Consider the following 27819-nt stretch of genomic DNA (forward strand, 5'->3'; position numbering starts at 1 on the left):
CGCAAGAGAGGGCGGGGAAAGAGGGCTTCGCTACTCCTAACGGTGCCAAGGGAAAGGGCCGGCCTTAAAGGGAAGGGGAAAGTCAAATTAATGCCCCCCGACTTTTAATTATTTTTTAAAGGTAAAATCCTCTACTAAAGCAATTTTTTAAAGGTAAAATCCTCTACTAAAGCAATTGAATGAATAAAGAGATATGTATTGTCGAAGGCTTTCACGGCCGGAATCACTTGGGTGCTGTGTGGTTTCCGGGCTGTATGGCCGTGTTCTAGCAGCATTCTGACGTTTCGCCTGCGTCTGTGGCTGGCATCTTCTCTGAAGATGCCAGCCACAGGCTGAGCTGCTGTCACTGCTAGAACACGACCATATTTAACCTCAAAACCACACAGCACCCAAATAAAGAGATAACTTCTAAGCGTGTTCCGATGACACCCCGATTAACACGTGTTTCAACGGGTATCTCACCAGAATGAATGCATGAATAAGGCCACAAGGCCAGCAAGCTCGCCAGAATGATGAATTAGTCTTCTAGTTCACTGTTATTCTAAACTGGTCTCTTTTGTAAAGTCCCCCTTTGCATTGTTTGCAGCCATTGTGGTTGATTTAAAAGCTGCCAGCTCTTTAGCTGGTTGTTGTTGGCCTTTCATTACAATTCGAGCCTCACCCAGAGGCCTAGGAAATTGTAATGTATCCACGTAGTATTCGTGCGGACCCTAGCAGGGCTGCCTTCTGAACCTGACAGAGGTTGATTTTGTCCATTTGAAGATGGTTCAAATGCTGTCCTAGTGTTTTCAGAATGGCACCCGGGTGCCAATTACCACTGGGACGACCTCATCTCGTTTGTGCCATAGGCGCTGAAGCTAAAATCACGACCATTGTGATGTCCAATGTATTATGTGCCAACACTTTGTCTGTTTGGATTCAAAAGTCCCACAGGATCTTAATCTTCTCATTTTCCATGACTTTCTCTGGACAATATTCCCCACCAGTTTTTAGCTGTTCTTATATTGTGATTCTTGCATAAATTCCAGTGGATCATCTTAGCCACCGAGTTATGCCTCTGTGCTCAATTTGGGTGATCTTTTTGCAGTAGCTGAGGACATGATCTACAGTTTCATCAGCTTCTTTGCACAATATGCACTTTGCATCATCTGAGGATTTTTCTATTCTAGCCTCCATCGAATTTGTTCAAATGGCTTGCTCTTGAGCGGCTAAAATCAGGGATTTGGTTTCCTTTTTCAGAGTTCCAGTTGTTAACCACAATCAAGTCTTTTAGCTGTCCACCTTGTCCTTGATCTTCTCCTGAAATTGACCGTGTTGTGCCACCTTTCAGTCCTCATTTTAATCACATATTTTCTGAATTCGTGTTTGGTTTTCTGGGTCTTCTGCAAATGTCTGTTCTTCATGTCAATCAATGCCTGTTCTTGACTTTCATTCACATAATCGGCCAGCGCATGTTTCTCCCCTTCCATTGTTTACTTTACTTGCCACCAGATTTCTGGGGAAGGTACAATCTATCAGTATCACTGCGTGGGTGTAAGGCACGGTGCATTGTCATAAGCTTCCAAGTTTTTCTATCCAATGCATCCAACTCAGCCTATGTCCAGTTGATGATTCCCGCAGTGTACCTGATATGGCCCAGGTGCTGATGGTCTTGATGGTATTCCTGCCATTTAATTTAGATTTCAAAATTTTCCTGACCCTCTGGGTGCATTTTCTGCTGACCACAGTCTTCACTTGCCTGTGCTTGATGTTATCCAGCTGCAAAATGTCCAGGTATTTATTATGTTGTTATTAAATTTTGATTGAAGTCTCAACTGCCAGTTCTTTAGCTGGTTGTTGGGCTTTCATTACAATTCGAGATTCACTGAGAGGCCTTCGATGTTGTAATGTATCAGTGTAGTGTCTGTACAGATCCATCATTATCATTTATTATATTTTGTTCAATATTACAGTTGCCAGTTCTTTAGCTGTTGTTGGCCTTTTATTAGAATTCGAGTGCCACCCAGACCTCAGCTGGTTTGTGCCATAGTTGCTGAATCTCCATCTTAAAATTATGATATTTAGGTCATTCCAGTGGTAAACAGCACCCTGGGCACCATTCCAAAAATACTAGTGTTGCACTTGAAACACCTTCAAATTGACAAAATCAATATCTGTCAGATTCAGAAGGCAGCCCTGCTGAGATCTGCATGAATACTACATTGATTATTATTATTTTACATTTGTAGGTCACCCTTCATAGGCGTTCGCGTGCATGAGCTCTGATTCATGAAAGTTTATGCTGGAATACATCTTGTTCATCTCTGAAGTGCCGTTGGATTCCTGTCTTCCACAGTTAAGCAGGGAATCGGGGGGGGGGGGGGAGAGAACTGAGTTCTTTCATCAAAGTGAGTCAAAGAAAGGTCTCCTGAGTTTCAGTGTATTAATTATTCAAGATTAGGAATGCCAGTGAGAGACACATAAATTATTAGAAAGATTATTTATTTATGTTATTTATAGTTCACCTTTCTCCCTGGGACTCGAGGTGGATTGTACAGAGTAACTCAATACAGTCTACAAGACAGGACACTCAGTAAACATTGTAATAGGAAATAGGGTTCTAAAACCAACCAAAAATCTAAAAAATAGAACTGAAGCAAATCATAGGTATTAACATGACACATTAAAGGATGCAAAATGAGTCGGCTCCTTACAGCAACCAATACCCAGTAACACAGAGAGGAGTCCCTAATAATTCATCCAAGTAACTCTGTGAATCCGTTTGTATAGCGCTATCCTATCATCTGTGTAGAAAAGTCCTCTTGAATAATTCAGTTTTTCATTAGATTAGGGACAGTATGGTGTAGTGGTCCGAGTGATGCATACTAAGCCCTTATTGTATGATTTTAATTCTGTATGTTGTTAGTCACCCTGACTTTGGCTGGGGAGGAAGAATAAAAAATAAAATGGGCTAGGACTGACAAAATCTGCATTCAAATGATCACTTCTGCAATGCTAAGCAGGTCCACAAAGATCCTAGTGATGTCTTTTTCATTAAACTTACTGCTAGGAAAGAATTCTTAGCATTGCACAGTAAGTGATCTTGAACCAGTCGTTCTCTCCCAGCCTCACCATCTTCTTAGGGCTGGTAAGGATAAAACAGATCAGGGAAGAATAGTACCTTAAGCTCCTTGGAGGAAAGATGCAAAATGTACTAAAATACACAATAAAATATAAAAGTGAGTGGATGCTTGATCATCAATACTTTGAACAGTAGTATTTAATGAATTATATTAATATATAACCCGTCCAGACAACATTGCTATATGCTGCCCTGAGCCTGACTTGTCAGGATGAGCGGGGTATAAATAAAATATATTAATTAATTAAATTCATTAAATACTTCTGTTTAACGTACTGATAATCAAGCATCCACTCCCTTTATACTTTACTGTGGATTTTAGAACATGTGTAAATGTGTGATATACACACAAATATTACTTTATTAATAGCCTATCTATGTAATTTTAAATGCTGTGTGTGTATACTTACACACCCATACCATTTAAAATTACATAGATAGGCAATTAAAAAAGTAATATGTGTGTGTATAATAGCCTATATATAATATTTATAGTTATTTATTTATATCTCAGATTTAATACGCTCTGGACGGTATATAAGCAATAAAACTATCATATTAAATCATGATTGCTAAAACAACATTTTCAGTTAAACACAATTGACAATCAACCTCCATTAAAAATCAGATGATGACATAAACAGTACACACGCACCATTTAAATTTACATAGGCTGTTATATATAGGCTATTACACACACACATATATATTACTTTATTAATTGTCTATTTATATAATTTTAAATTGTATACCCACACACCCATACCATTTTAAATTACATATATGGGCAATTAATAAAGTAATGAGTGTGTATAATAGCCTATATATAATAGCCTATGTAATTTTAAATGGTGTGTGTGTATATACGCACACACCCGTACCATTTAAAATTACATACATGGGCAATTCTTGCCACCCCAATCCTTGCCAAAAATTCTTGAATGACCCTATCGTTTTCACGCCCCTGGTCTTTTAGATCCCCTTTACTCCCAATTTCTGGTGTGCGCATGCGTGTCTTGTAACGAGAGCGGCACAACTTCGGCCGAAGCAGATTGGCTCTCGCTCCTCCCAAGCACGCGCTGACAGACTTACTGTCCCCTCCAATGCCGTCGCAAAGTGGGCGGGCCCTTTGCGACAGCCCGGACCAATGGCTTTCCACTCGGCGCGCGCAGGCGCAAACTAGGCCGGACGGTCCGGTGTCGCCGACGCCGAGCCTCTAAAGACGGGGCGGGGGGGTTAAGGGGGGCGCTGCTCAGCCGCCGCCATCTTGTGAGGCGGGTCGTGCGAAAGGCAGCCCGGGGGCATCGAGTGGACCGCCTCCTCATCCCACCGCCTAGTCGGCCAGGTGAGCGAAGGTGGTGGGGCTGGGCGGCGGCCTTGCGGAGAAGCGGGGAACGAGGGCCGAGAGAGTCAGTTGGCCGGAGGGGCAAGCCGGGGAACTTGGACGGCGTGGAAGGTGTGAAGGCTGGACCGGTGTCCCTTTTTGGGCCTGCAAAGGGTGGGACGCCCGAGAGTCCCTACGTGGCGGCAGAAACAGCAGTAGAGTCCCTTGTGGCTTCCTCAAGGATTTGCTAAAGAACCACTTTTCAGGAAGAATAAGAGAAGTTTGTATTTATACCCCGCCTTTCTCTCCTGTAAGGAGTCTCAAGGCGGCATCTAAACTTCTTTCCTTCCCTCTCCCCACAACGGGCACCTTGTGAGGTAGGTGGAGGTTGAGAAGGTTGGGAAACTCTAGGAGATTTGTCGGGTGGAACCTGAGTAGGGCAGAATTTGGGGAGCCTCAATTGGGGTATCATAGCGCAGAGCAGTAATGGCGAACCTTTTCGGTGTGTCAAAAACTCACAAAATGCCTAACTTTACTCTTCTGGTGGATCATCCTCCAGCCCTGGACAAAACAGAAACAATTCTTTACCTATGTGTTTATTTTGAAAAAATGCAGCCCAGTTATGTGTGGTGGTGTGTATTATATAAAGAAACATCAAATAATTATAAAAGTGACTCAGGATGAAACAAGGGGAATAGCTGTTGTCAGGTGTGGGGGAGCGCTGGCATCAAAAAGCCAGGCAACCTAGGAGTACCAGCCAACAAATTTTGTAATGTTTGCATACAAAATTCAAACTGATAAAGAGATTCTTTAAAAAGGGTGGAGAGTCCTTTGTAGCTTAAAAGCTAACTGGTTTTTGGTGGCGTATATCTTTGTGGACTGGAAAGCTCTTTGACAAATATGCGCATAAAGCTGCCTTATGCTCGATCTGTCAGGTGGCTGTTCTTCAGAGTCTCCAAAAAGCTCTGACATATCAGCTACCACCTGGCTGTGGCATGTCACCTTTTACATGCATATCATAGTTTTGTAATCATTGCCATAGAATTTATGTCCATAAGTATCATTTTCTCCAGGGGAAATGTTCTCTGTAGTTTGGAGATAAATTGTAATTATGGGAAAACTGCAGGGCTTGCCTGAAGGTTGGCAACCCTATTGTAGGAAGGTAAGTATGGGGACAGTCACATTAACATTGGATCCTTAAGCCATGTGATAGAGCTGTGGCATGAAAGAACATGTGGCATGTCTGTGGCATGAAAGAACCATACAAAAGTGACAGAGGTGAGGTATTTTTAGGCATTTGAAAGGATATATTGTGGCACCAAAAATGGACTAATGCACAGAGTGTTGGCCTCAGCTGGCAGATATGTACATACCCAGACAGGAAAACAACCTGTTGATAGTTGCATTGATCAGTCCTGCAATGTAGGAATGCCAGCCAGCAAGTCTGTAAACTATGTTTACAAAATTCAAACCGATAGATGTTTTTAAAGAAGGGTTGAGAGTCTTGTATAGCTTGAAAGCTAACAGCTTTGTGGTGACATACATCTTTGTAGACTAGAACACTCTTTGTCAAATGTATGCAGGAAGTTGCCTTGTGTTCAACCTGTTAAGGTCTGTTTTGTTGGATCTGACTGGTGGCTGTTCTCCAGGGTCTCAAGCAAGCTCTGACACATCAGTTGCTACCTGATCCCTGGAGATGGCTGGGATTGAACCTTTGATCTTCAACAATAGCTGAGCCACCCTCTATATCAGGGGTAGGGAACCTGCGGCTCTCCAGATGTTCAGGAACTACAATTCCCATCAGCCCCTACCAGCATGGTATACATCTCTGACTGTCAGCTGTTCTCCAGCTAAAATAAATTTCAAAAATACAATTTATATATATAGAGAGAGAGAAAGAGAGAGTGTGAGTGTGGGTGTGAGTGAGTGAGTTCTGAAGTTTATATCTGTCTATCTATAGACCAGTGGTTCTCAACCCTTTAATACAGTTCCTCATGTTGTGGTGACCCCCAACCCTAACATTTATCCATTTTACAGATGGAGAACACTGATGCAGAGAGTCTTAGGTGACCCCTGTGAAAGGGTCGTTCGACCCCCAAAGGGGTCGTGACCCCCAGGTTGAGAACCACTGCTATAGACAGGTAGATATAGATATAGTAGGTCCAGCATACAAAAATGTCCCCATTTTACCTCGGTGCATGTGATGGACCAGTCAGCATCCAGTAGCAGTAGGCAAAGGTCACTCTTGACTGGCCTTAACAGACTAGGTTTTACCAGGTTTTCAGATGGCCAGGAAGGTTAGGATTTGAAGTATTCTTTCAGTAAGGTTGTTCCCCACTTAGGGGAGGGGGCAGCTGTAGAAAAAACCCACTCTTTAATTTTTTTTACATTTTATATTCACACTTATACTCTGCCATTCCTAGCTGGGCTCAATCCCAATGGTGCAATCCCAAAATAGTTTTTCCACTCTAAGCCCACTGCAGGGACATAGGTATAGATTTTTTAGGGGGAAAGTTCGGGGGGGCCACATCTCCCCAAGCCCTGCCCTGCCCCGCAGCCCCACTGCTTATAAAAGCAGTTCTCCAAGGTCAGGGGCAGCAGACTCCCCTGCCCCACTCCGCCCATTGGCTGGCCTCCCAGACAGCAGTCCCTTCTGCCCTCCTCTCCAGGCAGAGGCGCAGCTAGGGAAAATGGAGCCCAGTGCGAAATCTGAGTTTTGCGGGTCCCCCATGGGCGACCGCTGTAATACTGGAATCCACCCCCAAACAACATCACTTTCAATGGTGCCTAGATTCTCCTTTTAAATCCACCTTAAATCCACCTTAAAGGGAGATTCTGGGGTCCCCAGTTAAAACAACATTGAAAGTGATGCTGTTTCAGGGTGGATTATCCCCCACCCTTAAACAGCATCACTTTCAATGTTTAAACTGGGGACCTCTGATTCTTCCTTTAAATCCATGCCAAAGGGCGTGGATTTAAAATGAGAATATGGGGAAATTTGGGGGGGGGGGTGCCTGCTGTCAGGGTGCAATTGTAAAGCTAGCAGCACCAAAATTTCAGGGTATCTTTAGGAGACTCTCCTATTGATACCACCCAGGCTTGGTGAAGTTTGGCTCATGGGGGCCAAAGTTATGGACCCTCAAATGTGTAGCCCCCATCTCCTATTAGCTCCCATTGGAAACAATGGGGGATGGAGGCACTCCCTTTGCGAGTCCATAGCTTTGGACCCCCTCGACCAAACTTCACAAAACCTGGGTGGTATCAGTAGGAGGTTCTCTGGATGATACCACCCAGGTTTGGAGAAGTTTGGTTCTTGGGGGGCAAAGTTATGGCCCTCAAATGTGTAGCCCCCATCTATTAGCTCCCATTGGAAACAGTGGGGGATGGGGCACCCCCTTTGGGAGTCCATAACTTTGGACCCCCTTAACCAAACCTGGGTGGTATCCTCAGGAGAGTCTCCCAACAAATCCCTGAAATTTGGGGGCTGCTAGCCTAAAAACCACGCCCCCTGCAGGCCAAAAAATGAAAAAACACTTTAAAATACAAAAAAACCACAATCGGGGGCGGCGCTTCAGACATGTAATAGGGGGGTTGAACCTGAGGGAAAAAAACCCTTACCTACGTCCTTGGCCCACTGGAATCTCTGGGTTTAGATTAGACTCACCAGAGGAACTCTGCGTAGGATAGCAGTTCTAGTCTTTCACTGTAGCTAACCATACTACCAGAAAACAAGTGATCATCAGGGAAGGCTGTTGGGTTTGACCTAAGTTTGTCCATGGGGTTTGTCTCTTGGAAAACGACTACTCAAGCAGTTTATCTGCTTGCTTGATTAGATGTATGAATATTCCTGCCGTACTGGGATTCATTTGCCAACCTTTAGTAGCTTTCCTTTGTTTGATGCTGGTCTTCTTCACATTTTAATGGTTGTGCCTGGGTTTCTCTTCCTTGAAGGGATTGCTCTACGTTTGCTGAAAATCCCCAGAACACCCACCAGGGACATAGAAAATCCTTTTATAATCAAATGCATGATAAGATGTTATACAATATGTTGCATTCAGCCTTCAGATCGTAACGAAATGCTTGCAATAACTTGTGGAGAAAAGCCCATCATTTGAACAGCAAAGAATGGATTATTTGCACACTAATCTATGGTTCCAAAAAGCTGAAGTTCATTTCTGTTACTTCATAAAGCTTTTTGCTGACCATCTTTTAAAATTATATTATTTTGTCTTTGTTGGAACAAGCTGGGGGTGGGGGGATGACCACAATGATTCTTTGTCCAGTTATAAATATTGCGTTGCACCAACCATGCAAAACAAACCGTGATATATAGAAGTGCAATTGTGCAACAATTCAATTGCTATAAAAACTCAAAAGAATATTAACGTTGCAAGTCCTTCTTAAAGTAACAGTAAATATCTCAAGTCCTCCTTAAAGAAACAATGTCTTTTGAAGCCTTATAATTCCAACCTATAGATGTCTTGAGAATCATGCAGGTCTGTCTTGACCGGAATACGCATTTTCGGAATGCCGTTTTCGAAATGATCTTCTTCAAATATGATTCTCTCATTTGTTAATCAGCCATCCCAGGGGTCTATACAAAATCAATATATCTAGTTTCCATAGACAATGACAATATTGCCCGTAAGTTCTCCAATTATTGTCATCTCATTGATGTGACAGTACACCTAATACAATCTCACTCTAATTTTAATACATAAACAATCATTCACTCTTACACAGTCTGCTATGGACGTTGCATCGGTTGGATTTCTTGTACAGTTATAAATATTGCCATGCCGTCGTTGACATGACCATGATTTGCGAACGCGCTTCAAATCATTCTAATTTAGTTTGGCAGTTGATTGCAGACCAAGGTTTTATTTATTTACTCGCTGTATTGGGCTGTTCTTCTTGAACAGGTTGGGCTCAGAGCAGCTCACCTCATAGAAATCACAATTAAAACCTTACAAAAATATTCACAGCACCATATACTGTAATACCATAAAATGTGTCTGGTGGAGGGGGAAAGAAAAAAAATACTAAAAACTAACTTAAGGGGGGAGGGAGGCTAGCTAGATGACAACCATTGCTGTCCTCAACCATAGGCCAGGCAGAATAACTCAGTCTTACAGGCCTTCAGAACTGCAATACGTTTCACAGGATCTGGGTATGATGTCAAGATGAATTCCACCAGGCTGGAGTCAGTGCCCAGGAGGCCTTGGCTCTGATTGAGGACAGCTGAATGGATTTCAGGCCAGGGACTACTGGCATGTTGTTCCCAGCTTAATGCAGCACCCTCGAGGAGGTGCATCGAGAGATCAGTTCAATTTACCAGTCAAGATGTACATAGGGTTTCACAATAATTAATTATCACAGATATAATTATCAAACATTTGACAGTAAATGTGAAACTATTTTGACAGGGTAAAAGGCTGTCTCCATATTTATTGATGCACAGAAAATGTAAATAGTCTATTTCCATATTTATTGATGCACAGAATTCAATGTACCGTTGTATCAAATGCTCCTTCGTCTGTACAGCTTGAATGAGCTGCCAACAAGGCTCTTCAATTTACACCGGACAAATAGGTCAGGCTTTGCCTAAAAAATGAAGAGGCACAAATCGAATTCTGAAACGCTATTGGAGGAATTCTTCCATTTCTCAGGGTGCCACTTTTCTAGCCTCAAAGTCTTTGTGGTGCACCAAATAATGGGTGGTATCATCAGGAGGGTCTCCTTAAGATACTCTGAAATGTTGGTACTGCTAACATAAACATTCCCCCCGATCAAAAATCCAGTTTTGAAGGATTTTAACTATTGTGTTTTAGCTTGGTTGCTGATTGAGCTAAGGGTTTTGTGTTTTTAAACTTATTGTTGAGTATCTCATATTGTTTCTTTGTTTTCGGACCTCTCTTTTTCTCATTTATACAAAAGCTAGTTTGCACTGAAGGATTTTCTTTGAAATAAATATTCAAAAACATTTAACCTACTGATGCCTCAATTAATGTAATTTTATTGGTATCTATTTTTATTTTTGAAATTTACCAGTAGCTGCTGCATTTCCCATTCTCGACTTATATCTTGAGAATCAGATACTGGGATTTTCCCAGTTTTTGTGAGTAAAATTAGGTGCACCTTCGACTTTCTATACACTCCAGTATATGCTCTGGTAAGTATTGGTAATTGGTGGTATATGTTAAGAGGTTGAATCTTATGCAGTTCACTTGCTCCACTAATGAACTTCAATATCTGGTCCTGCTTTCTGGATTTGTAAACTTTCCTTGTGGAACACATTTCTTTTCCCTTCCCTGAGCCCATGGTGTGTACATAATTTCTAACATTCTCATCAGTTGACTCGTTGCGCCTGATGAAGTGAGTTCTTATATATGAAACAATAAATGACAATTCGTCTTTGGGGTACCACAGAACAGGCTTACCAGCCAGAAATAATGAATTAGTTTTCGGTCTCCCCAGAAAGGTTTCAGTCATAGTTGATTTTTGCTGTTGGCGTTTGTGTATGCAGGGGTGGTGCTGGTGGTTCAGTACTGTGCTTGTTTGCTGGTCTTTGTTTTGAAAGTTTTTGAAAAGACACAAACAAGATGCATTTGGTGCAGAAAATTGTGCGCCCTGTCTGGGTTGATGCCAAGTGGTATAAGATCATTACTTTATTTAAAACATGTTTGAACTCCCTTTTGACCCAATTCAGGGTCCCGAAATATTTCTTCTTCTCAGTGCCTTTTGCTATTTTTAGAAATGCTCTGATTTTTAAAAAAGTGTAAGTCTGTGTTATAATAAATTTAAAATTTTTAATTATATTACTACTACTGGGCCATCGATGAGTTTCACCCGCCACTTACCTGTACTTCATACTGATCATAATGTCCACTTTGTTCCACAGACAGTACTGAAGTTCTTTGACTATTATTAGTACTAGTATTTCTAGTTCTGGCAGGGTTATAAATTTGGAATTTGGTCAGGAGATGGACTGGGGTGTGTAGCGGGGGTTTAAGCAGAGAGGATTATAACCATCTCTAAAAATCTCAATTTCCCAGTGACAGCTGTGCCAAACTCTGAAATGAATCAAGAGATAACCTCTCAGAAGAGCAGCCATTTCTGGTTTTGAATGACCATTGATCATGGCTATCGACGATCAGTACCAACATCAAGAGCAGCTGAATTAGGGTGTCACATTGAATTAGTGCACAAATCACTTATAAAAGCGCTCCAGCCCTCAGATAAAAAGGCTGTGAGATGCACAGTAAAGCCTTAATACTGATATATAGTGTAACCTGTAAACACTTTAAATATTGGAAGTGCTGTGAACTGTTAACAGATTGGGAAACGGCAACAAAGAATGGTGTGAGGGAGATTTAGTGATGGCTGCCCAGATAACTTCAGAAGTTCTTAGGTCATTGTTGTTAGCAAGCATATATCACAGTAGCACAACCACTTGGGACGCTAACCGCCAGCTGCCACGTACTGTAGCTGCATATGAAATCTTATTGGTAGTATTTTTTTAGATTCCCTCCCCCCCCCCCCCCCCGTTTCCCCTTTTGTTTATTTTTCTCCATTCACCGTTAGCTTTCTTCAGTTTCTATCTCTTTCAAATATCTAACAAAGTAGGTTCTTGCCTGTGACTTTGGATTTCAGCTGTTTCCACTGATGGAGCAGGGGAGATTTTTTTGCCTTTTTCTATCCTTGCTCCTCCCCCCCTCCCCAGTTACAGTCCACTGATCTTCCTGGAATGCTATCCCTTGAGAACAGGGAATCCCCCAGAAACTGCACAAAAGGTGAATTGAAGGTGCAGTAGGAAGGGGGAATCTAGGTATTATTGTCAGGATACAAGGTTATGAATGTTCATGCTGTGTTAGGGTAGAACTATCATACCTCTTCTACTCTGCAGCTATTTGGAAGTGCTGCTGAACATGCAATTCAGCCCTTGCTTAAAGCCTGAAATCAAAAACTGTATGCAGGACTAGACATGGGTTAGGTGCCTAAAACCAGATGTTCTTTATTGTAACATTTACACAGACATACCTGTGTTATTCTGCAATCCCAACTTTACATCACTGACAGGGGGTAACATGAGAAAGTCTAGGGGAGTAATTATTTTTCTTTAAGAGTGGCATCCCATCAGTCAAATGCTATCTTGCCTTGTTTCTGTTTGTTGGAATCTTGGCAGGACTTTTGAATTAGATGTTTAAAGGCTGGAGACCCAGGTTTAACCACCATCCAGTTCCAAAGAGCCTTGGAGTGATGGAGGCCATTCTCTGTGGAGAAACAGAGTATGCTCCATCCTCCTTCCTGCCCACTCTTTTACTCCAGCCAATCCTTGTTCCTGATGACTTTTCATCCACATGAGGTTCTGGGTGACTGTTTGCTGTGTTTGTACTGGGCATGTGTATTGGAAGCTTGAAATTCATTTGGTTTATAAATCTTCCTAAATCCCTCTCCGACCTCTGAAGTACAGGAGGGAATTATCTGTCTGGTACAATACTTGCTCGCCCCAGGTTATACAACAGGTTTTTTACAGAGCTGAGGATGTATTGGTAAATCCTTGGTTCCTGAGAACTCAGATGATTAAATTTATAGAACCCCATCCTGCTCTGGAGCTGGACATTGGGATCTCAGCTTCCAGCATCAACCTTGCAGTAAGTGGAACAGATCTGAATTGGTGGTGGTGGTGACTATATTGATTCTGCCCTCCTATATGTTCATGTTGAAATGTCCATGTCTGGTTTTATTCAGTCAAAAGTCCTGCGTTGTAAGCCACATCCCTTTATAGATGGCGAGCTGAGATGGAGTGTCTTGTCTAAGGCTACCCAGTAAACTAAGAGCAGAGCTGGGGTTTCAGGGAGCTCTGAGTGATCAATTTGGTTCAATATTGTTATTAACCCAGGCATTTGGAAAATACAAACGTTCAAGACTGGACAGCTCGGCTCGGCGGCAGATCTGAGAAATAGCCAGATCAGATGGTGCGCGCATGCATGTGAAGCCTAGGATGTATTTAATTAGACACCGTGATGTTTGAGCATCTTTCAAACTATTCTCTTGAATTCTGTAGTCATTATTAGTATAGTTGATCTCAAGCAGAAGGGAGAATCCTTGCTGAAATAACATTGTTGAGTTCTGGTCTACTTTTACCTGCAGGGACCTTTCTGACTTCATTTTGGGTGGACTGCTGGAATGTCGGCCAAACCCTGAAGAACTTGGCACTGGGAGATTCCTAAGGACTAGCACTTCACTGGTAGCAATGGAGTATGAGAGAAGGTAAGGTATTTTTTCAGTTACTGCAAGTTCCTAGGATGGAATAAGTTCTGTTCCAGGGACCTCAGATCATAATAGTTCTGTAGCGCACTCTATATACTTTTTTGTGATCATCTAGGCTAGGTCGAGTGGTCAATTAAGCAAGTTAATTCTGAGAGAAGTTCTGCACAACATCTACGCTCTACTTTGCTACACACAAAATTAGGTGGGAAATTAAGCAAAGGGTAGTTTCCCTTTAGTCACTACTGGCCTTTGTTGTGGTTAGCAGAAGTGGGGAGCAATGGTGCATTAAAATGGCTGGGATGTCAAGCCCAGCGTGATGATCCAGGTCTCATGAAGGTTTGAGTTTTTCAAAAAATCTTGTTTAGCTTATCGTTCTTGCATTGGGGCTATTGTCTGGAAGCATCTGGCTTGTACAAAGCAAGCTCTTTGTTTTTACTTGTGGTGGTCCAATTTTTTGCTAGGAGGCCCTTAGAAAAGGCCTCAGTAGGGAATACTTCTGCTTCATCATCAGTATCAGCAGCAGTACCTCAGGGTAGTTCTGAGAGATTCTTTTCTTACCATACTTTCTAGAGGTGGTCGTGGAGATCGCACTGGCCGCTATGGTGCTGTTGACCGTAGCCAGGACGAAGGTGAGGGCCGTAGCCAGAGAGACCACGACTACAGAGATATGGATTATCGATCCTATCTGCGAGATTTCGACAACCAGGAACTCAATGATGACTATGATGACTCCTCTGAGGAACACAGCGTGGAGGTAAAGTTTGCGGCAGACCCTTTGGACAATATTCATGAGGGACTTTATCCTTCTGGGGGAGGTGGGATGCTGTAATCTGTTCAGGTCCCTCAAGTGTGTATCCTTTTCAGCTTGGAAGGATGCAGTGGCAGAGCTACCAGGGGAGTGGGGGTGGGCATTGCACTGGGCATGTGCCTGGGGGTGCGCAAAATATCCCCCCCCCGGTGGTGCCCCCCCTTACCTTATTGAAACAGTGCAGGCTGGTAAAGCTACCTGTTCCCTTCAGGAGCAGCAGTGGTGTAGTGGTTAAGAGCAGGTGCATTCTAATCTGGAGGAACCGGGTTTGATTCCCCACTCTGCCGCTTGAGCTGTGTGAGTCTCCTACGGGAGAGAAAGGGGGGATATAAATCCAAACTATTATTATTATTATTCAGGCTGAAAACGGTCTGGAAGGAACCACACTTCCCAGCCCCAAGGTCTCATGGGAAGTGTAGTTCCCACCAGGCCGTTTTCAGCCTGGAGGGAACAGGCCGCTTCTCCAGCCTGCACTGTTTCAATAAGGGGGGGCGGGCAGTGTGGAGAGGGGCGGAAAACACAGAGTGCGCACCGGGCGCAGTATGGCCCAGCTACGCTTCTGGAAGGATGTAATGACAGGTTGAGTCTGTGGGCAGTTGGCATGAATTAGAATTGAACCTAGCCCTCAGCCCTTTGCATTCCCACTTGTGATTTTGCATCTCTGCCATAAAGGGCGGTTATATTAAACCTTAGTCTTCAACTTTTAAGAAACCCTTTGTCAATGACATACTCCACAGAACGCTTCCTCTAGCCAGTTGAGGAGCTATGTCTGAGTTTATTGTTGATTGGGGAGGCCGTGTGGGTTGTGTGAAGAAAATATGGAGGGGAAGTCTTCACCGGTGATGGAACTGGACCTGGACTTGGGACGTAGCTTTGAGCTGCTGGTAAGTTTTTGCATCCTGGTTCCTCCATTGAAAGAAGAGGCAAGTGTGGTGGTGCTGAGGTTGCCAGTATGAGTGCTAGGACTTTAGCTAGGTCTTGTCTGGCACAGCATGCCTTCTTACCTGTTGAGGTCGCCCAGTGCCTCCACCGAGCTGATCCTGTCCTCTTTCCTGCTGTTTTTGCCCAGGATCCCTATGAAGCCTCCTCTGGACCAGAGCTGCCACGCAGAAAACGGGACAGTCCCAATGATCAGCTGGGGTTTCCGGGGGACGGTGACTACCGCGATCAGGACTACCGAACAGAGCAAGAGGAGGAGGAGCAGAAGGCCAGCAGCATCATCATGCTGAGGATGCTGCCCCAGTCGGCCACTGAGAACGATGTACGAGGTTTGGACTCAGGGGCATTGCTCTTGGGCACGTGCCGTGGCTCATCATCACCCCCCTTCCTCTGCTCCCCTCTTCTCCCTTTACCTCAGGGGTCTGCAACCTGCGGCCCTCCAGATGTTCATGGACTACAATTCCCATCAGCCCCTGCCAGCATGACCAACTGGCCATACTGGCAGGGGCTGATGGGAATTGTAGTTCATGAACATCTGGAGAGAGCTTAGCCCCAGGGTGGACATTGTTGACTCCTCTGTATTACTCTGCAGATCCGTGCCCAGCTGCAAGCCCATGGATTCCAACCCCGGGAGGTGCGGCTGATGCGGAATAAAGCTTCAGGTGAGCTCTGGTGCACAGTTCCTGCCTTCTCTTTAATGTAATTGTAGTGATCTGCTCAACACAGGGCAGGCCCCCATTTAGAGGGCGATCTGCCAGGTGTGTGTTCACGTGGAATTGTTTGCCCTGTGGCATTAAAGATTTAGTTGTATTTTCTGCTGTGGACAACTCATAGAAATCAATCAAGCTTGCTGATATCTTCCAGGGAGACAAAAATAGCCTGTGGTATTGAAGCTTTGCGTTGCCAGCATCCTCGAGGCCTGGAGGTTCAGTCTATCCTTCCATGTATAAGTAGCCTGAAAGGTTAGCAGAATGCCATGACCTGATCCCTTCTCTTGTTCCTTGCTTTGCTGCACACTCTGGAAATGTATGAGCCTCCTGATTCTGAGATCTGACAAGCCAGGACATATTTCTATATGGAAACTGTTCTTTTTAAGTTTCTGCTGTTCTTGCTTGACCTCTTTCTTGTGTTAAGATACAACCCCCCCCCCCAAAAAAAAAGAGCAATGATGAGGAATCAAGACAAACCTATGGGTGAACACCTGTTTCTTTCATTTAGCATCAAATCCAGTGTTTAGCCATGTCTTACCAGATACATTCGTTGCATGGATTATTCCTGGATCTCTGCAGTCTGTTAGGCTCCTTTCCTGCCGAAGTACCATCTGTTCTATCACTTCTTGACAGGCCTTGTAGAGCTTTTGGCTTACCAAGCTTGGATGCAGCCTTCTAGCCATGTACAGTAGCCTGCTTATGAATTCAGAAAACTGCCTGGACTGTATTGCCCTCCCATCTGCTTCTGGATTGATGGGCTGTTAAGTATTTGTTGAGCCACAATTCTTGGCTGGCGGGTTGCACTTGGCTGGGTGAGCCACAAATGGAGCGGGCCTATACTAAGGAAAAGTACAGTGGTATGGGTTGCTAAGGTGCGCAGGGAGAGCAAGAGATACCTTCTGTCTGCTCTGAGGAGAAGCTATCAAGTAGTGCCAAGTCTATACCTTGGATATATATTTTTAAGGTAACCCAAGCCAGGTAAGTTTGCTCCTTCTTTCCAAGGTTATTTCTTGCACATTAGCATGCACGTTGCCTACAAGTCAGGATTGCTTACCAAGGTGTGTGTGTAAATATATTCCTCTCTATCTGTTCTTATGCTGTACTTGGCCTGAAAGAAGCCGGCAGGTACCGCAAGATGGAGGGTACAGAAAGGCACCCTGCTTCTAGGACCAGACAAAGGCTGAGCGAAGTAAAAATCCTAACGGTCCTATACATGGACAGTGCATCACAAGGGCAAAGATTGCAACCCATGAAGATAAGGGAGCCCAGGAAATCTGTAATCTCAAAGTGCATGATTACAGACTTTTCCTGTTGGTGTTTGGTTCTTATTCAAAACATTTCATTCACCATATTAGAACAACAGACTGGTTCATTGACTCACAACATGATGTTCAATTCCAGTGTTGCTGGGGAAGGAAGTCAGGAGGAATTTGATCATTGCCATATCAGTGGGATGCATTTTAGTGCCCCCTTCCACAGTTCCAATTGACCTTGTTCCTTTCTTAAGCATAGTGTGCTGCTACTTCTGTGCGTTTAGATAACCGACAAGCAGTTATCTCCTTTTCTCCTTCTTTGCAACAGCTCTGAGAATTAGTATTTTTACTGCCCAGGTGAGGTAGTGAAGCTTCAGAGAATGGACCAAGTTACACAGTGCATTCAAGGCCAACCTTAGCCTTGAACCCAGAACTTCCAGATTTTGGGTCCAGCATCCACCACTTTCTGTTGCTCGCAAGCTCCATGGGTGCTGGGCCCCTATTTTCCTTTTTCCTACATGATGGGTGTTTTGGCTTGGTTTCCATTGGCAGCTCCTCCAAAGCTAGGCAGGTGCTGCGCTTGCAAAGTGATGGGGTGACCACACCGGTGACCCACTGGAATAGCTACTGCTTACACTGTAATTAAACACACTAGGGTACCTTACTGAAAGTACCTAAGAAGAGGAAGTGGTAATAGTTCCGGTTGGAGATATCCCTCTCTGTCAAGCCCTTGTGCCTCCTGGAGATGCTATGAAGCAACACAGTAAAGGCACAGGACTGAGAGACTGGACTCCACTGTTACATTCCCAGTTTTGGGAGGGAAATCACTTGTAGAGGTTCAAACGGCAGTGAGCAGCATCACTGTAGCAAAACTGTTCCTTGTTAAAAAAAACATCCATAGGTCAGGTGCCTTCTGTTTTGTGACCAGCCACTGAGTTTGCACCACCCCACTTGCAACTAGGGTGCCCTTTCTGTGCCTTTCCACCCTCCCCTGTTTCTCCCCCCCCCCCCCCGCACCTTGCCCTCGCCCCATTTGGTACAGCGACAGGGGTGCGTGATGTTGGCTGGATCTGTTGACTAACACACTGCGTCTGTATCTGAATGCTGTCCTCCAGGTCAGAGCCGGGGCTTCGCCTTCGTCGAGTTTAATCACTTGCAGGACGCTACACGATGGATGGAAGCCAATCAGGTTGCTTTGCTGCACTTGAAACCCACAAGTACTGCTACTGTTAAATGACCGATCCAAACACCTGGTTCATATGAGCAAGCCCCCAGTCGCCTTCCCCAAAGGGAATCACTGAGAAGGGATGGGGAATTACTGCTAGGCCTTGAACAGTGCCATCCTAAAGCTTCAGTGACTTAGAAAGGGTTGAATTCTGCTTAGGTTTGCACTGTTAGACAGCTCACACAGTTTCCAGTCTCAGGAGACGAAATCAGCCAATAGGCGCTGCAAGTTTGACTTCTGGGTGTTCCCCAGCTCTGAAGAAAGAGGTTAGGGAGAATAGGAGTCAGTGCACCTCAGAAGTCCTAAATCAGGAGTGGATCAGTAGTTGGGATTAGGTTTTCCTTTTGGGAAGAATAGGTTGAGTAAGTTGAACAGGGTGGTGAAAAGCCAGAACTTGGGTAAATGGGGAGTCAGAGGGCTGGGGGAAAGTTCCTGATAGCACGCAACAGAGGTTTTAAAGCCAGGGGTCCCGTGAGCTTTCTTTCACTGTGGAAGTTCACATAACCCACAGTGTGAAAAAGACAACGGCAGGCCAAGGGTTTAGCTCAACAGCTTCATTAGTGTGAACCCTGACCAGTCTGCCAGCCAGTTGGGTTTTTTTCCCTCATAGTCTCAAAGAGATGATGATGATGATGTCATGGAGACGAGCTTCCGCACAGCACAGCCAGGACTGAATCCTTTTCCCAGGAGGCCTCGTCCTCCCTCGCAGCAGCTCTGTGATAACAGCCTGTCTTATGTGATACCCCATGCACTCTCTTATCACCATAGGATCACAGGGCAGGCTTTTAGACCTGAAACTTGTACCCGTTCTGAACTGAGGTTTCAATCGACAATCTTATTTCCGAACAGCCGGAAAGTTGGTGGAAATGCACCCCCTAGCCCATACTCCGTGGGGTTGCCACTCTTTTTGTGCATTCATGGCAGCTGCTTCTGCCGTTTTCTCCTCCTCCTGTTCTCTTGTGTCGGCAGTGTAGTTGGGCCATGTGTGCACATCCCCAGTGGGAGCTGACACATGTCGCCCTGGTGTGGCTGAGATGATGCACTTTGCTCTTAAAGGGGTGGGGTGGGGTTGATTGGTTGCTGACATTGTACTGATGGGCAAGGTATGGGTGAGAGATTCCTTCAGAGCGCAGTCTACTTCAGCATGTGTGAAAGTGGCAGTGTGTTAATTCTGGAGATGGCAGTGGGCCGGAGGTAGATTCGAGACTCTTGCTTCTTTCAAAACAAGATCCTAGCCTATGAAGCCTTGCCTTCCAGCATGGTGTAGTGGTTAAAAGCAGTTCAGACAGAATTGGGGTGGGTGGGGTCGGGCTAGGTAGGCACTAAGACCCATGAAGAGCATTCTACAACGAAGAATGTTTGCTATGTTTTTGAGTTTTCCAGAACTCTTCATCCAGTGGAGGACTGGGTTTGATTCCCCTATTCCTCCACATGAAGCCTGCTGGGTCACCTTGGGCTAGTTTCAGTTCTCTCAGAACTCTGTCGGCCCCACCTATCTCACAAGGTGCCTGTTGTGGGGAAGGGAAGGTAACTGTAAGCTGCTTTGAGACTCCTCACAGTAAAGAAAAGCGAGGTGTAAAAACCAACTCTTCTTCCTACCAAGTGGCTTTTGTAAATTTGTCTGGCTTCGTTCTGTATAGCTCTTAGGGACGGTAAGGCCTGGTAATCTTGTTGATACCCTCTCCAGGGTCTGCAGTTGGCGCTAGCAGTACTTTTTGGGGGGATGAGGGGAGGCCACATTAGAAATCGTAAAGTTAATTGGTAAGCAGTTGAGTTGGGGTTGTATGCATGGGCAGGACAATGTAGGAAGTCAAAAGGACTGAGAAGCTAGGAATGTGCATGGAGATTAAAATCTTATGTTAGATGCCCAAATATTCACACCTCTTCAGCAGATTCATAGAGAGAATACAGATAATTCTTCCTAGCACCCCCTAACGTGAAAGCTGACATAAGTTGAGCGGAGATCTTTGCTGAAGGAAGGGAGTGATGAAAAGTGGAGGGTAAGAGATGCTTGCAGGTCAGGCAGTCAAGATAGGGCACTCTGGTGGCATAGAGGTATTTGTATGGCGGTGTCTCGGAGCATGGCTGCATTCTCTCTGTCTGTTTCTCCTTCTCTCCCATCTTTCTCTCTCTCTCTTTCTCTCTCTCCCTCTCTCTCTCTCCAACACCCTCCTTCCCTCCCAGCAGCCGGATGTCCCAGTGCCTTGGGTAGAGACAGGTGCCTCTGCCGGCCAGGTTAGGTGTGTGCTAGCCAAGTAGCCAAGCTCCAGACTTCTCTCGGCCTGTGCTCCCTTCCCTCCCTCACCCCCCCCTCATCCATTCAGCTGAAGGGTTTGAATCTCTCCTCCTTTCTGCTGCGGCAGTGATGGGCACCTTTGCCTCCCTCTCCGCTTCAGAGCCTCATTGTGGTGTTTCTCTCCCCGCAGCATTCCCTTTCCATCCTTGGCCAGAAGGTCTCCATGCACTACAGCGACCCAAAGCCCAAGATCAACGAGGACTGGCTCTGCAGTAAGGTACGGAGGCGCAGAGGGTGATCTGTGGACATGCACCAGCATTGGGGTTTGGGATGTGTCTGTGAGGCCACTGCGCTGCTTGGGGGGGCATTAAACTGCAAAACAACCAGAGAAAAGAGGTATAGCGAAAAGAGGCCAACAGTATAACAAACACCAAGGCAACAGGCGACAAACAAAACAACCTGTGAAAAGCGCAAAAGTGGCAGTGTAGCATGACTAACTAAAGCAGCGGTTCTCCACCTGTGGGTCGCAACCTCTTTGGGGGTCGAACGACCTTTCACAGGGGTCACCTAAGACCATTGGAAAACGGTCTTTTTATATTTTATATATACCAATTTTATGGTTGGGGGTCACCACACATGAGGAACTGTATTAAAGGGTCACGGCATTAGGAAGGTTGAGAACCACTGAACTAAAGTGAACATTCGCGCATAAACACACTGAAGTAGAGGAATGCAAAAGGGCAGAATATCTACAATAAAAGCGACATGCTAGGAAACATACAAGCATCTAGTATATTGCTTGAAATGGACTTTCAAATAGTGGGCACGCAACAATGACTTGAGCATCACATTGTTACTGCTTAGGCTGTTTTTTTAGCACTGCAGTGGATGTGGACTGTACTATATGTAAGGAGCAGCAGTGGCGTAGGAGGTTAAGAGCTCATGTATCTAATCTGGAGGAACCGGGTTTGATTCCCAGCTCTGCCGCCTGAGCTGTGGAGGCTTATCTGGGGAATTCAGATTAGCCTGTACACTCCCACCTGCATCCCAGCTTCTGGGTGACCTTGAAGTGATCCACAGCTCTTCTGAGCTCTCTCAGCCCCACCCACCTCACAGGGTGTTTGTTGTGAGGGGGGAAGGGCAAGGAGATTGTAAGCCCCTATGAGTCTCCTGCAGGAGAGAAAGGGGGGATATAAATCCAAACTCCTCCTCCTCCTCCTCCTCCTCTTCTTCTTCTTCTTCTTCTTCTTCTTCTTCTTCTTCTTCTTCTTCTTCTTCTTCACCTTGGAGAATCTGTCGCCTTTATTGTTTGTTGGGTAATTTACATGTACTTTGCTTTGTTGCGGATACTCTGTCCTTTTGTATATTTCCACTTTAGTGTGTTTGCGTGTTTTAATTATGGTCACATTAAATTTCTCACTTTTCATCGGCTGCTTGGGAGCATGTCAGGGCTGAGAGACACGATGGGGCGGTGACTTATAGCCCTAGGGCCGTGGTGGCAAACCTATGGCACTCCACATGTTCATGAACTACAATTCCCATCAACCCCTGCCAGCATGGCCAATTGGCCATGCTGGCAGGGACTGATGGGAATTGTAGTCCATGAACATCTGGAGTGCCATAGGTTCGCCACCACTGCCCTAGGGGATGGGCGGTTCATCCAGATGCCAAGGGCTGACTGGAAAATGTTCAGGGCAGTGCGTAAATCCCTGATTCAAGGAAACCCAAATCCGGTGGCCAATACAAGTCAGGCAAATATCTGCTTATTATGATTAGTTCTGAAAAACAATAGACTATAAAAGATTTAGAGGACGCCTGGCAAGGATTTCGGGGTTGCAATTTGCGCGGGGAAGGGTATAAGCGGATCAAGAAAGGCTTTCTGTAAGGCTGCAGACTGAGATTATAAGTGAGTAGGTTGAAACCGCTGAGATCACACCAGAACGTATCAAAATGATTAACTAAGTGTCCCTCAAAGATGGTTTCGGAGAGTAGCCATGTTGGTTTGCAGGGAAGAGCTCCATGCGAGCCAGTAGCACCTTGTAGACCAACCAGACATTTTGGGATCTGAACGCCTGAGAATCAAAACTCCCTTCATCAGATGCTGCTAGTATCTGAGAAAGGGAGCTTTGAGTCACAAAGGTTTATGCCTTCAAAATCATGTTGGTCTCTAAGGTGCTACTGGATTTGAATCTGAATCTTAAGTGTTTCTTGATAGCCTTAAGGGCAAACGAGGCAAGCAAGGCCTACAAGGACAGGAACTTACAAATTTGTATGAGCGGGCAGTTCTGCAGAAAATGGAGAGTTTGGCATGCTTCTTGGAGAGTTCTGTACTGTTCAAGTAGCTCAAATTAAGATGCAATGTGGTATACATTCTCTCAACAGTGTGGAGTGCAGAATTTCAAGCGCAGAGAGAAATGCTTCAAGTGTGGCATTCCCAGATCCGGTGAGCTGAACTTGATTGGACCTCATTAGACCTGTCTCCTCTGTAACAAGAAATTACCTGCTAACGCTGTTCTTTTCCCCTCCCCCCATGGCTCCTCGATGCTCAACAGAAGCTGAGCAGAAGCTACCCCCTGGTAGCCGCTTGGATCAGTTGGTGGCTCTGTCGGGTCGTGAGCTCAGCCAAGGTCTTCTGCCCCTCCCACAATCTTACCAAGTATCCGCAGCCCTGTCTGCTCAGCCTGTAGCCCAGATGTCTGAACCTTGTGCAGAGAATGCAAATGACAGTGAGTATATAGGGTTAGTGGACAATGCGGGAACTTTCAGTTATGTGGCTTCAGTTTGACTGTAGCCTATTGAATGTTATGGCTTTTTATGAGGAGCACTGTGAACCGTAGCTTCAGGAGGGGATTGAGAACCTGCTGCTAGACTTCCTCTTCACAAAGCAGAGTTTCTCCTTGTGGGTTCTATACTTCTATACTATACCAAATGACTTCCACGCTTGAAATGTTCTAAAATTCTAGCTTGTGAATTGGCATGTACATCCACTCTCCTCCTCTAAGAGGAGAGTTTTGAAGATTGATTGATTGATTAATCAATCAATTAATTAATTTCATAGACCGCCTCATCCCCGAAGGGCACTAGGCCAGTGGTTCTCAACCTGTGGGTCGGGACCCCTTTGAGGGTCGAACGACCCTTTCACAGGGGTCACCTAAGACTCTCTGCATCAGTGTTCTCCATCTGTAAAATGGATAAATGTTAGGGTTGGGGGTCACCACAACATGAGGAACTGTATTAAAGGGTCGCGGCATTAGGAAGGTTGAGAACCACTACTCTAGGCGGTTTACAGCAACAACGTCCATAATCAATAATTAAAAACAATTAAAACCCTTCAAATTCAGTAGCAGCGTACCAATCTCTGAAACGGAGACAGCTTAAAAATCCCATGGTAGTGGCACCCGTCCCTAAGGTTGGGAGGGGACAGCAGTGCCAAAAGATGAAAAAGGCATTGCCGAAGATGACGAAATATGGCAGGGGCCTCACAAGGGGGCAGCCAATCTGCGGCCCGCCTCTCCAAAGGCCCAGTGGAACAAATCAGTTTTACAGATCCTGCGGAACTCACCAAGGTCCCGCAGGGCCCGAACCGCTGGTGGGAGAGTGTTCCATCAAGCAAGGGTCAGGGCTGTAAAGGCCCTGGCCCGGGTAGAGGCCAGCCGCATCATTGAGGGGCCGGGGACTTCCAGTAACTCCGCCGCCGCAGAGCGCAGCGGCCTGTTTGGGACATATGGGGTAAGACTGTCAGGAGTAGATGCAGTTTGTTTAACGGCATCCTTCCTTACTCCAATAGCTATCATCCTTCGAAATCTGAATCCTCACAGCACAATGGACTCCATCTTGAATGCCCTGGTGCCTTATGCGGTTCTCTCGTCCTCCAACGTCCGGGTCATCAAGGACAAGCAGACGCAGCTGAACCGTGGTTTTGCTTTCATTCAGCTCTCCACCATTGTGGTGTGTGCAACAAAACATGAGTCTAACCCTGGTCATGAGAATACAGGGAGTCAGATTAAATAATTTACAGTGAGATCCTAAGAACACCCCCCTGGATTTTTACTTGAGCAGAATTTTGAAGAGGCCTTCTTAAGATTGCAGTCCACGTGCAATTAGACTGCAATTGACTACATCAGAGGTCTGCAACCCGCGGCTCTCCAGATGTTCATGGACTACAAATCCCATCAGCCCCTGCCAGCATGGCCAATTGGAACCTCCACAATCATAAGCAGTAAAACGTCCGAGTCCCAGTGTTAGGAAGCAACATCAAGTGAAGGTCTCAGCCTCTACGCATAGCACATTTATAATGAGTTACAATTGTAAATGAAGTCGTTTTCCCTTTTTATAAAGGGAAAATGAGTTCATTTGTCACAACTCATTATAACTATGCTGTGTGGAATCCACCTTAGACGGACTTTTGGCCTGATTTGTTTTGAACTTGGAAATTTTACTGTAATTAATATTGTTGGAAGCAGCCCTTGGCCTGCAAGGGGAAGGGCGGCATATAAATATAATAAATAAATAAATTATTGTGTTTTAGAACAAGGAATTTGGTGGTGACGCTATAGTCTTAGCAGCTTTTAGGGAGAGTGTAAGAACCAGTTGAGCCTTTAGTGGCCAAAGCCCACTATGTGATATTCCCCTCTTCTCTCCCTCCCCCCTTCATTTTTCTGCCTGACTTGGGACTTGAGGCCTGAAGGAAAAGAGGGGGAAAGAAGCCAGAATGGACTGTTTGTAAACCACAGTCCCCATATGAATATGGGGCAGTGGCATAGGAGGTTAAGAGATCGTGTATCTAATCTGGAGGAACCGGGTTTGATTTCCAGCTCGGCCACTTGAGCTGTGGAGGCTTATCTGGGGAATTCAGATTAGCCTGTACACTCCCACACACGCCAGCTGGGTGACCTTGGGCTAGTCACAGCTTTTCAGAGCTCTCTCAGCCCCACCTACCTCACAGGGTGTTTGTTGCGAGCGGGGAAGGGCAAGGAGATTGTAAGCCCCTTTGAGTCTCCTACAGGAGAGAAAGGGGGGATATAAATCCAAACTCTTCTCTTCTAACTGAGCAGTGTTTCTAATGATAAACCAGGAACTGTGACGAACTCTGGGAGATGTAGTCCAGAGGGTGCCTTTTCCCGAATGGAGAGGGGCTGACTAGACTACAACTCCCACAATCCTTCACTTTACCAAGAGAGTCCTCAGCTCCCAGAAGGATATAGGAGAAGGTCTGAAGAGCAACTGGCAACCAAGTAGGAGCAGAAAGAGAGAGCTAGGGTAGGGTGGCAGAAACAGTGAGCTGGGGTAGCAGAGAAAATTGGAAGATTAAAGTAAGAGGTGGCAGTATGGAGAGTGAGAAGCAGGGGAAAAGGTGGGAGTTCTTATAGAGAACTCTTCTCCAGCTTCACAGGCACCCTGCTGGCTCCCCCTCACCCTTTGCAAAGCCAGGATCCAGTTTTGTAAACAACAGTTTTCTAGATCCTGTATTTTCTCACACAGTGGGCTTTATGGCTAGTTTTGAAATAACCTGGTTATTTTAAAGGAACAGTAATATGTAATAAACCTCCACATTGTAGCAAATAGATACCTGTAGATTTGCTGAGGGCCTCTGTGCACTGGGGACAGGAACTTGAGAGAATGTGCAGACTTCCCTTATCCCCCACCAATGGCCGCCCCCCCAGAAGCAGGGCAAATGCGTCTGCGGAGGTGGAGCTGGAAGGGCAACGCAGGAGGCAAAGGGTTCTCTGTCTTCCTTGGTGTGATCTTTCTTCTCCTTTGCCTGTCCAGGAGGCAGCGCAGCTGCTGCAGATCCTACAGGCCCTGCACCCGCCCCTGAACATTGATGGCAAGACAATTAACGTGGAGTTTGCCAAAGGGTCCAAGCGGTGAGTAGCGAGGGGTGCTGTGTCTGCCCCTGGGCCTTGTGTTGGTGTCTTAGAATACTTCCATAACAGGGGAATCAACAGCCCCCCACCCCATCCCTCATCTCTTTTTCTCTCTTCCCACAGGGACATGAGCTCATCAGATGGAAACCGCATCAGCGCCGCTTCTGTGGCCAGCACGGCCATTGCAGCTGCACAGTGGGCGATCTCTCAGGTAAGGCGGTGCTGGGGGGTGGGGGGTGGGATGGTGTGTGGAAAGGAAAGTGCTGTTAGATCTCAGTTGTGGGGGACAGGTTCAGCATAGCCTCAGAAGCTGTCAGCTTGTATTTATGAGGATATTTTCCCATAGGCTTCTTTACATGTCAGGTTGTTGGCTGTTAGCTCAAGTTGTGCATGTTTTCTGTTATATACAGTGTACTGTTTTTCATTCATTATTTTTATTTATTTTATTCATGCCATCCTTTCACATGGTTAAGATCCCCAAGATGACTCACATAATTAGAACAATTATACTCTGTTCTACAGGAAGATGATACTTTGGTTAGTTGAGGCACAGCAGTTGAGAAAATTGTATGGTTCCACATTAGAACATAATCCTGAACGAGTATGAGAATTGTTATTCATTTTATTGCTCTGCCTTTGTCAAAACCGTTATTTTGTGCATTATTAAATGTGGTACTTTGATACAAGAGCATTTATGCCAAAATGTATTTTTACATTCAAACAGAATTGGGGGGGGGGGAGGGAGGGCTAGGTAGGCACTAAGACCCAGGAAGAGCATTCTACAACGAAGAAGGTTTGCTATGTTTTTGAGTTTTCCAGAACTCTTCATCCAGTGGAATTCTTGAAAGGTTTGGGGGAGAAGATACATTTTAGGCCATGATCATGAAGTCTTTCTGCCTGCCTCCTAGACAGAATGCTTTCCTGACTCCAGTAGACACCAGGTGTGGTTAGTATCAGGTTGCCTAAGAAAGAAGAGTAAGAAGAGTTTGGATTCATAACCTCCCATAATCTCTTTCTCTCCTGTAAAGACCTCCTTTCTGTTCTCCCCACAACAGACATCTGG

At 45.2% G+C, this 27819-nt stretch overlaps 1 protein-coding gene across 1 annotated transcript in view; it reads left to right on the forward strand.

Annotated features, from left to right (window-relative positions):
- The first annotated feature begins 4292 nt into the window (after window positions 1–4292).
- Window positions 4293–27819, forward strand: part of RBM10 (RNA binding motif protein 10) — a 49431-nt gene continuing 25904 nt past the window's right edge. Inside the window, exons 1-12 of the mRNA XM_048487552.1 lie at window positions 4293–4466; window positions 13599–13718; window positions 14289–14472; window positions 15596–15787; window positions 16058–16127; window positions 18544–18617; window positions 21080–21166; window positions 23272–23332; window positions 23442–23615; window positions 24677–24837; window positions 26659–26756; window positions 26880–26975. Of these exons, the coding sequence (XP_048343509.1) occupies window positions 13702–13718; window positions 14289–14472; window positions 15596–15787; window positions 16058–16127; window positions 18544–18617; window positions 21080–21166; window positions 23272–23332; window positions 23442–23615; window positions 24677–24837; window positions 26659–26756; window positions 26880–26975 (1214 nt within the window). The 5' untranslated portion in view covers window positions 4293–4466; window positions 13599–13701. The remainder of the gene's footprint in view (window positions 4467–13598; window positions 13719–14288; window positions 14473–15595; window positions 15788–16057; window positions 16128–18543; window positions 18618–21079; window positions 21167–23271; window positions 23333–23441; window positions 23616–24676; window positions 24838–26658; window positions 26757–26879; window positions 26976–27819) is intronic.

Source organism: Sphaerodactylus townsendi, linkage group LG03 (genome assembly GCF_021028975.2).
Source record: "Sphaerodactylus townsendi isolate TG3544 linkage group LG03, MPM_Stown_v2.3, whole genome shotgun sequence".
Lineage (NCBI taxonomy): Eukaryota > Metazoa > Chordata > Lepidosauria > Squamata > Sphaerodactylidae > Sphaerodactylus > Sphaerodactylus townsendi.